The sequence below is a fragment of the Zalophus californianus genome, chromosome 10 (assembly GCF_009762305.2).
Source record: "Zalophus californianus isolate mZalCal1 chromosome 10, mZalCal1.pri.v2, whole genome shotgun sequence".
Classification (NCBI taxonomy): domain Eukaryota; kingdom Metazoa; phylum Chordata; class Mammalia; order Carnivora; family Otariidae; genus Zalophus; species Zalophus californianus.
Genome location: NC_045604.1, coordinates 79,725,722 through 79,736,626, shown reverse-complemented (window position 1 = coordinate 79,736,626; position 10,905 = coordinate 79,725,722). Strand labels below are relative to the sequence as shown.

At 45.3% G+C, this 10,905-nt stretch overlaps 1 protein-coding gene across 1 annotated transcript in view; it reads left to right on the top strand.

Moving 5' to 3' along the window:
- Positions 1 to 2,927: 2,927 nt before the first annotated feature.
- CPPED1 (calcineurin like phosphoesterase domain containing 1) overlaps positions 2,928 to 10,905 on the top strand; it is a 103,268-nt gene continuing 95,290 nt past the window's right edge. The window contains 1 exon segment of the mRNA XM_027614181.2: positions 2,928 to 3,139. Within this exon segment, the coding sequence (XP_027469982.2) occupies positions 3,070 to 3,139 (70 nt within the window). The 5' untranslated portion in view covers positions 2,928 to 3,069.

Here is a 10,905-nt window from a genome sequence, read left to right as displayed (position 1 = left end):
GAGCAACTGGTGTTCTTCATTATATACCTGGGTCTCTAAGCAACAACACATTTGGATTAGCTGTTACAAGGGGTAGGATGGAAGGAAAGGGGCAGTTTTTAAAGGGTGGGGAGCAGGCGTGGTAGTCACTGGCTGATATGCTCTCCTCCTCTCACCACCAACCCTCGCCTGTGCATGGGGAATACGGTGAATTCTCTACTGGCTCTTTTAAAAAATTAGCCATTCCCTCTTTCTTGGGGCAATCAGGGCATCCGGATCTCATTTTAAGAGAACTATGCTCTTCATCCTCAGGCAGATGGTTTGAGTGATATTGATAACACTCCTTCTACAGGGGTGGCCCTTCTAGCTTAAGCCAGTCTAAACATGCCATTTACCTTCTGACCTTGCTTCAGAAAGGAGCACATATTCAAACTGGGATTGCAGTGATGCAAATGGACGTTTGCCGGGTGGTGGTGGTGGGGGGGGGTTGAGAAAAAGAGACTTTTTTTTTTCCTTCTCCTCCCTAGATGGTATCTCATGAGGGTATGGTCTAGAACTGTTGTAGCCATTCTGCTCCTGTGAAGGGGGAGCCTGGAACTTTCAAGTGATGGGAAGGAGTCCCCTACATGGAGACTGAAGATAAAGCCAAAATTACCAACGGCAGAGAGGATAAATGGAGAAAGTTGGATTCTTATAACAGCCTATGAGCAGCTTGATCAAACGTCACCTGAAGCTTCTTAGGGTTTTTAATTTATATATGCCAATGGATTCCTTTTTTGATTGAGCCAATTTGAACTGATTTTTGGTTATCTGCTAGGACATGATACCTGACTGATAGAACACCTAATCTTGAAAAAAGAATTTTGACTAGAAAAGAATGAGTTGAAGAGATAGTTGATAACAATAATAACAATATCAACTCAGAAAAAAATTTATCAAGCACCGCATATGTTCCAGAAACTGCCCAGAGCTTCACTGACTTCTCACAAAAGCAAATGACATTGGTGCTATGATTATCTCATTTTAAATGAAGATACTAAAGCTCAGAAGGATTACGTGACTTGCTCAAGGTTGCACAGAAAGGAAATGGACTGAACAGGTCCAGCAGAGCAGGTCTTACTGCCCAGGAATATGCTCTTCTCATGCTGCCAGGCAGACAGCTGCACAGAAGAGGGTATGAGCTGGAAGAGCTTGGTCAGAGGAGAGTGGAACCACTGACCTGTAGTGATGAGGGGAAGATGGGACAGGCAATGAGGCTAAAGAGGCTGCTGGGACCCGTTGGTGGACAGGTTTGGTTCCAGCCATTATCATCATTCAGTGGTTCCTATGTAGTTCTGAGGTTACTCATCATCACTAGCAATAGAGCTACGCCCAACCACTGCCCAGGTTCAGATCAGGGTTATATTGTCAGGATATTCATAATCCATTTATTCATGCAGCAGCTACTGGAGTGTTTATGCCTCAAGCATCCTGCCTGGTGAGCACGACAGTCGCGGTAACCACCTTTGTGGACCTTAACAGCCGAACTGGGAAAGACATCAGGGAATAAATAATGACACCTGAAACAAATAAGTACATCTGTAAATAATGATCATGTGTGGTGATAGCACCAACTGTGCAAAGGGCCACCTATAAGAGACAAGAACAGAGTGTTATAAAAAGAACGAGGAGACCTGGTTTAGATAGGAAGGGTGTGTGCAGGTGTGGGGGGTAAAGCCTCTCCTTGGAAGCATGATTAAGCAGAAGCCTTGATGTTTAAATGGGCACAGGCATTCTAAGCAGAAGGATCCACTTGTGCAAAAAGGGAACTGGATTTGTATATTTAAGGAACTGAAAGAGGACAGTTACTGGGTGAGAGGTAGGTGGGGGCTGGGACTTGCAGGGTCTTGAGTTCCCCCACTGGGACTTTTATTTCTCATTTTGTCATTCCCTCTTGAATGTTTCCTGAGAATCCTCCCCTGGGCCAGACCATATGCAGGGAATAGGGATATGGTGATCAATAGTGATGACGATTATTATGCCTAATATTCTTTGAGGACTTACCATTTGCTATTAGAACTCTTGTCCAAGATTGGAGGCAGAGTCTTCTGGATGTAGGCAGCTAGTTGAGAATTTCCCAAATTTGGCGGATCAAAAGAACTCCTTAAGGAGTTAAAAACAGACCCTTCTCCTGGAGATTTGATTCAGTAGGTGCAACTCCTCCTGGAATTTGTGTTTTTAACAACTTCAACAAAAACACTGGCCTAAAGCAGTGTAGCGCAATGGCTCCCCCCTTTTTTTTCCTTTTTCTTCTGGACAGATCCCAGTTTGAGTGGGTGGCAAATTCACTGCTTTTGCAGTCACCTTGTGCAAACTGCTCCAAGTCTCTGAGCATCATCAGTTTCCCCTTCCGACAAATGCGGCTAATGACAGCACCATCTCCTGGCGCTGATGTGCAGATTAGGTGAGCTATGATTCCTAGTGATCGATGATGAAGTGACTGGATGATGATGAAGATGCCTCATGATCAGGTGTCCTAGATCACAGCTGGTGGCTCGGAGGACTGTCCTGAGACAGGGCCCAGTTCTTCTGACCTCAGGCTAGGGTTGTCGTTTGAAATACAGGAGCCCAGTTACACTGGAATTTCAGATAAACGAGGCAAAATTTTAGTGTAAGTATCTCCCAAATGTTGCATGGGCTATACTTACACTTAACAGTCATTCACTGTTTATCTGAAATTCCAACCTAACTGGGCGTCCTGTATTTTTACTTGTGGGACCTGGCAACGCCACCTTAGGGGAAAGAAAGTACCCCCCCAAGGCCTGAGCCCAAAAGCACCCGCCCTGCGCACGCACACGGGCCCCAGTCTAGGCGCCTCCACTGGCCAGGCGCCCCAGTCGATCCCAGAGGGGCCGTTCACGCTTCCGCCCCGCTCAGGCAGCACTAGCGGCGCCCCGAGCGGTCGAGCCCCGCGCACTGACCCTGCCGCCCCGCCCTGAGCAGAGGGCGCCGCCCGGACCCGGGCAGGACAGGCCCGGCGGTTGGGCTGTTCGGCGTCTTGACGTTCCCTCCCACACTGTGTACTCAGGGGAAGCCAGAAAATCGCTCGCCATGTCGGTTACGGAGGCGGGGGGTGTTTTCCGCCGAGCCAGGGGCAGGACCCTAGACGCGTTTCCCTCAGGTACTGCCGGCCTCTCGCCCGGGGATGGGATGACTTCAAGACTGCGGAACCTTCCGTCGGGGGAACAATCGGTTTGGGGGTGCGCGCCTCCAGCCGGACCGCTTCGGGGGCTGCACTCCGGGGGGTGGGGACCGCAATAGCGGCCGCACCGCCCGCGCTTAGGGCTTCGAGGGGCGTTGTTTTAGAGACGGGTGTCCTGGCAATGGGGCCTTGCTGGCCTTGACCTAACTTGCCTGAGAGAGGAGAAGATAGAGTAAGGCGGCAAAGCGTGCTTCCCGGGAGCGTGGGCTGTGCAGTTAGACTTGCTTTCAGCCTTGCCTTGGACACGTTATTCAGCAGGACTCGGCCTCAGTTTCCCCACCTGCAAACCGGGAATAACAACCGTGATCTTGTGTGTGGCGCTCGTAGGCGCTCGGTGCACGGTAGATGCGGTTATTCTTACGGTGGTAGTTCACCAGGATGTATTTTATACTCCACAGTCCCGCTTACTTCCCGCAATAGGGGTAATCCACCAGAATGTGCACTGTGCCCATTGAACAGCAGGCGGGAGGGCAGGCCAGGGTCGGGTCAGAGTTAAGTGCTTGGGGTTTGGATTTAGTCTGCCTCGTTGTAAAAATGTGGGGTTTTTTTGTTGTTTTGTTTTTTTATTTTTATTTTTTAAGATTTATTTTTTTATTTATTTGACAGAGGGAGACACAGCGAGAGAGGGAACACAAGCAGGGGGAGTGGGAGAGGGAGCAGCAGGCTTCCTGCCGAGCAGGGAGCCTGATGTGGGGCTCCATCCCAACGCTTAACGACTGAGCCACCCAGGCGCCCCTGTTGTTTTGTTTTTTTAAATGCCTCCTGGGGGAAGCGTGAACAGCTGATTTCTTGGTCCTCTCTGGCTTTTCTCTGCCTGGAGTCAAGATTCCCTCCCACGCCCTCAATGGTTTTGTTAGCCCTGGGGACATCACCCCAGATGCCCTGCATGATCTGGCTTGTGCTCCACCTTTCTTGCTTGTCATCCTGCCCTTTGCCCGGTTCTCCTGCCGCACTGGTTTTTCTCGAAGGCCTTTCTTTTCCTCTACTCCCATAGCTAATAGCCGGGCTGGTAGGGCCTGGCTCTTTCTCAACCCTCTAACTCTAGTTACAAAGTTAAGTCACTTCCGGGGCCAGGTTTTAACCTATTTAAAAAGTAGGTTCCTCCTCAAGGTCTCTGTCCTAAAACCTTGTTCTTTTCTCTCTTTGCAGCTCTTGGTGGGGGAGTGACAAGGTTCTGGAAGAGCATGTGGGGGCCAGAAGTATAGCTGTGGCGGATTTTGGAAAATAAGAGTCTGCAATAGTGCCCATTTTAAAAATACCTTAGCAGGACTTTTTTTTTTTTTTTTTTGGCCCAACATGAGATTTTTGAGATTTATCTGTATTGATATAAGTAGCTCTAGTTGACTCACTTCCCTCCTGGGCAATATTCTATTGTGTACCTTCTGTTGCTGGATATGCAGAATATCTTCCCTGAGGGAGGGGTGTGTTATCTGATCAAGAAGGTTGAGTGTGAGTTAACAGGGCCCTGAAGGGAGGAAAGAGCATTGTGGACTGTGGGTGGAACAGGTGTAAAAGTCTGTGGCAGGGCAGGATGGGGAAGGGAAGGATAGGGGTGTGGTGTTGTTCTCTGAGAATGGAGGATGGTCGGGGGTGGGGGGAGTAAATGAGGAGTTTTGTCTCTACCTAATAGCATCAAAGAGTTTTAAGCTGCATGTGTGAGGAAACAAGGACACTGATCAGATTTCCGTTTTGGAAAGAATGGTCTAGCTGCGGCAGTGAGAGCAAAAGAATTTCTAGGCCTGAGGAACTTGGGGTGCAGTCTGATTGCAAGCTGGAGCCCAGGAACTTGGCTTGAAGCAACATTTCCATAGCACCCGCCTTGTTCACTTTGGGTTTATTTACTCGTGGTAGCTGGAGGTGCTTGTGGTTGCGGGGAGGGCTTCCGATGGAGATTATGGGGGAAAGATATGGAGGTGTCAAAACTCCTTAACCCACTGGGGTTGCTACAGGCTGCCAGGGGCTCCAGAGAACAAGAGAGTCATTCACCCGGACAAGAACGGGGAGGTGGGCAGAGAGACTGAGAAGATAAAAGGAGAGGACACTTCCCCTGCTGAGATAGAAGAGGGAAGATGACCCTGAGCTTCCCTTAGCGGTGGGGCCTATGCCGGGTCTCCTGTGTGGGCTGAGCATCCCCAGCGGGCATGCTTAGTGGGGGCTGTTTAGCGCAGGGCTTTCAGAGGCCCGGCCTTGGCGGCTCGGGCTGAGAACACCTCGTCTTGTGGGTTCACATCACCGGGAGCGGAAGCCCTAGTCCACCGCCAGCGTGCCTCCGTTGCTCTCACCTAGTTCCCTGCGGGCACTGCTGGCACCTTTGAGAGCTGCTTGCAGAGGGTCCACTGCCAGGCCTGGCCCCGTGGGAAGGTGAAGCCGCTTGAGCTGGGAGGGGAGGGTGGCTCTAAAGGCCGGCCCCGAAGAGAAAGGGAAGTAACTGGCGTTTCCCCATCTCTTGCTAAAATACACCCTGTGTGTCAGAGGTGTGGTTAACTCAAGCAACACTGTCCCAAATCACAGCCCTGATAACCCTCATACACTTGTTCCTCGAAGCCCCTTCCTGAATTAGCCAAAGTTTGTTACTCAAGCGAAGCCTGGCAGGTGACGGGAAGAGTCTTAGTCCGTTCAGGCTGTCATTACCAAGCATCACATGCTGGGTGGCTTAGAAAAAACAGACGCTTCTCAGTTCTGGAGGCTGGACGTCCAAGGTCAAGGCGCCCGTGGAAGGCAGGTGTGGTGCATACCTTCCTGGTTCACAGACGACCATCTTCTTGCCGTGCCCTCACGCAGTGGGAGCGGGGAATGAGCACTCTGGGGTCTCTTATAGAGGGTATTAATCTCATCACCAAGCCCTCCTGACCTCACTGCCTCCAATAGCATCACGTTGGGGTTTCGGTTTCAACATAAGAATTTTGGGGGCACACAAACATCCAGTGTGTGGTAAGCACTTTAAGACCCTGTCCCCCCTGGTGATTTATGGGAGTGGCAGGACTGCATGCACTTCTTCGAGTAGTATCATCGAAGAAGCTTGGCTGCAGTCATCCGTTCCCTGTTAACATCATCCAAGAGGCTCCGTCAGCAGATGTTTATAAAAAGTGAATTGTACATGTCTCATTTGAGAAGGTTCACATTCCTCAGGCATGTTCAGATAGTCATTTTAATTAGGCAAATTGATAATTATGTTTCCTTGACACATACCCTAATCAAGACTACTTTTTCCTAGCAAATACTTGTTTTTCTGAAAAGTTTACATCTGTTTTGAAGAAATTCTAAAAAAGGAGAAATATTAAGGTAAAATAGGTTTCCAAAAATTTCCTGTATTTATTTGTTTTCAGGCCCTAAGCTGTTCTCTTTTCCAGTTTCATTTTTCCACCAGAATATTTTCCACCTTAAAGAATAGGGCTCTTTGGTGGTTTTCTTAAAAAGATGATTTCCCCGGACGTTTTAAATCTCTGCAGCTGTTTGAGAGGAGCTGACCATGTTCACCAGTCCTGAATATTTCTCGGTCCCCTCTGAAAACCCTCTCGTGTGGCAGAAAATAAATGGGAGTCTCCAAAATAAATAAATAACTTGCCCCTCCTCTTCCAGTTCTCACCTAAGAACTCTTCTAGAAACAGTAGACCTGAAAATGTGTATCCAGGTCTGCGTGGAGTAGAAAATAGTGTAGTTTGAAAAATTCTAACAGATCAATGAAGAAAATGAAAATGAAATAAATGCTTTTAATTATGCTGTACATTTAGGCCAAACCAGTTATGTCTTATTTGAGAAGGGCTCCTGTGATTAAAACAAGAATTTTGATTATTTATCCCCACCTCATAAATATCATCATCAGGCAAAATTAGTGTGTAAAAATGTTCCCGTGGTAACATTTCTAAGAGACAAAGGAACTTTTATTTTTGAGTGCCTTTTTTTTTTTTTTTGCCTTTCTGTATTTTATAACTTTATCGAGGTACCATAACAGTCACTCATTTTAAGTTCGCAGTTCAATGATTTTTCATAAATTTGCAGAGGGGTACAGTGTCAGGATTTTAGAACCTTTCTGTCTCCCCCCCCAAAAAAGAAACTTTGTGCCCATTTGTAGTCTGTTCCTGTTTCCACTCCCTGTGTAGGGAACTACTATGTCCATAGCTTTGCCTTTTCTGGACATTTCATATAAATAGAATCATATGATCTGTGGTCTTTTGTGACTGACTTCTTTCCCTTAGCATCATCTTTTCAAGATTCTCTCATGTTGTAGCAGATAGCCGCACTCTCTTCCTTTTCACTGAATGGTATTCCATTGTATGGGAAACCACATCTTGTTTACCCATTCACCCACTGATGCACATTTGGACGTTGGCAGACGTTCCACAATTTGGACACTGGCTGTTAGGAATGAAGCTGATATGAACATCCACATACAGATCTTTGTATGGACATATGTTTCATTTTTCTTGGGCATATACCTAAGATTGGAACTGCTGGGTCATATAAATAACTATGTTTGACATTTTGAGGAACTTCCAAACTGTTTTCCAGAGCAGCTGCACCATTTTACATTCCCACCACTAAGGTATATGGATCCCTGTTTCTCTATATCCCCGCCAACACTTAGCACTTGTCATCATCTGTCTTTTTGATTATAACCAACCATATGCATGTGAATTGGTGTCTCATGTGGTATTGATTTGCATTTTCTTTTTTTCTTTAAATTTTTTGTTGTTATGTTAATCACCATACATTACATCATTAGTTTGTGATGTACTGTTCCATGATTCATTGTTTGGGCATAACACCCAGTGCTCCACGCAGAACGTGCCCTCTTTAATACCCATCACCAAGCTAATCCATCCCCCCACGCCCCTCCCCTCTAGAACCCTCAGCTTGTTTTTCAGAGTCCATCGTCTCTCATGGTTCGTCTCCCCCTCCGATTTACCCCCCTTCATTCTTCCCTTTCTGCTATATTCTTCTTTTTTTTTTCTTAACATATATTGCCTTATTTGTTTCAGAGGTACAGATCTGTGATTCAACAGTCTTGCACAATTCACAGCACTCACCATAGCACATACCCTCCCCAATGTCTTATCACCCAGCCACCCCATCCCTCCCACCCCCACCACTCCAGCAACCCTCAGTTTGTTTCCTGAGATTAAGAATTCCTCATATCAGTGAGGTCATATGATACCTGTCTTTATCTGATTGACTTATTTCACTCAGCATAACACCCTCCAGTTCCATCCATGTTCTTGCAAGTGGCAAGATCTCATTCTTTTTGATGGCTGCATAATATTGCATTGTATATATATATACCACATCTTCTTTATCCATTCATCTGTCGATGGACATCTTGGCTCTTTCCACAGTTTGGCTATTGTGGGCATTGCTGCTATAAACATTGGGGTGCACGTACCCCTTTGGATCCCTACATTTGTATCTTTGGGGTAAATACCCAGTAGTGCAATTGCTGGATCGTATGGTAGCTCTATTTTCAACTGTTTGAGGACCCTCCATACTGTTTTCCAGAGTGGTTGCACCAGCTTGCATTCCCACCAACAGTGTAGGAGCGTTCCCCTTTCCCCGCATCCCTGCCAACATCTGTCATTTCCTGACTTGTTAATTTTAGCCATTCTGACTGGTGTGAGGTGGTATCTCATTGAGGTTTTGATTTGGATTTCCCTGATGCCGAGCGATGTTGAGCACTTTTTCATGTGTCTGTTGGCCATTTGGAGGTCTTCGTTGGAAAAATGTCTGTTCATGTCTTCTGCCCATTTCTTGGTTGGATTATTTGTTCTGTGGGTGTTGAGTTTGATAAGTTCTTTTTAGATTTTGGATACCAGCCCTTTATCTGATATGTCATTTGCAAATATCTTCTCCCATTCTGTCGGTTGTCTTTTGGTTTTGTGGACTGTTTCTTTTGCTGTGCAAAAGCTTTTTATCTTGATGAAATCCCAGTGGTTCATTTTTGCCCTTGCTTCCCTTGCCTTTGGCGATGTTTCTAGGAAGAAGTTGCTGCGGCTGAGGTCGAAGAGGTTGCTGCCTGTGTTCTCCTTTAGGATGTTGGACTCCTGTCTCACATTTAGGTTTTTCAACCATTTGGAGTCTATTTTTGTGTGTGGTGTAAGGAAATGGTCCAGTTTCATTCTTCTGCATGTGGCTGTCCAATTGTCCCAACACCATTTGTTAAAGAGACTGTCTTTTTTCCATTGGACATTCTTTCCTGCTTTGTTGAAGATGAGTTGACCATAGAGTTGAGGGTCCATTTCTGGGCTCTCGATTCTGTTCCATTGATCTATGTGTCTCTTTTTGTGCCAGGACTGTACTGTCTTGATGATGACAGCTTTGTAGTAGAGCTGGAAGTCCGGAATTGTGATGCCGCCGGCTTTGCTTTGCTTTTTCAACATTACCTTGGCTATTCGGGGTCTTTTCTGGTTCCATACAAATTTTAGGATTATTTATTCCATGTCTTTGAAAAAAGTGGATGGTATTTTGATGGGGATTGCATCGAATGTGTAGATTGCTCTAGGTAGCATTGACATCTTCACAATGTTTGTTCTTCCAATCCATGAGCATGGAACGTTTTTCCATTTCTTTGTGTCTTCCTCAATTTTTTTCATGGGTATTTTATAATTTTCTGAGTACAGATCCTTTGCCTCTTCGGTTAAATTTATTCCTAGGTACCTTATAAAACTTGGGTGCAATTGTAAATGGGATTGACTCCTTAATTTGTCTCTCTTCTGTCTTGTTGTTGGTGTATAGGAATGCCACTGATTTGCATTTTCTTAAAGGCTAATGAAGTTGATCATCTTTTCTTGTGCCAGCTGGCCATTTGTATATCTTTGAAGAAATATCTTTTCAGATCCTTTGCCCCATTTTTAATTGGGCTGTGTTTTTATTGAGTTGTTAGAGTTCTTTATATGTACTGGCTACAGATCCCTTATCAAATCCATGGTTTGCAAATATTTTCTCCCATTCTGTGGATTCCCCTTTCCCTTGCTTGATAATATCCTGTGCACCAGAATTTTTAATTTTGATGAAGTCCAAGTTATCACCTTTTTCTTTTATCACTTGTACTTTTGATGTCCTATCTAAGAAACCTTTACCTAACCCCAAATCGTGAAGATTGACTTCTGGGTTTCTTCTAACAGTATTCTAGTTTAAGCTCATACATTTAGGTCTAGGTCCATATTGAATTAATTTTTATGTATGGTGTGGGGTAAGGGTCTAATTATTAGAAAAAAATTTTTGCTACAGTAGAAACCTAGTAGTTTGTCAATGAAGAGAAAAAAATTAGCCATTCTTTTAATATTTCCTTTTAATGTAAACTATAAATGTACATTCATTTACCATTCTTTTGAGGTCGCGCCAAGGACTTGTCTTGGAGTATTGGGTTTACAGATGAGCCTGCCATGGAGCCTTTCTTGCATAAACAATGCCCATAATTAATTTTTTCCAGTTTGGGTTTTTTCCAGTGGAGTAGTCAGTTAAAAATCATTTGGAAAGCACCCCGAGTAAAGAATTCTAGCTTTATACTTTGTTTTTCCTCTAATCTTTTATGCTTGTCTCCACAACACCTAATTCAGTAGTACTTTATTTTCACCAACTTGCCTTTTATTGAGTGTTCCCAAAACATCTGTCTTCGTTTTATTAGAAGCAGCCCTTTTTACAATTCATATTTCTCTGGTTTACATGTTTAATTGACTGATTTAAAAATAAGC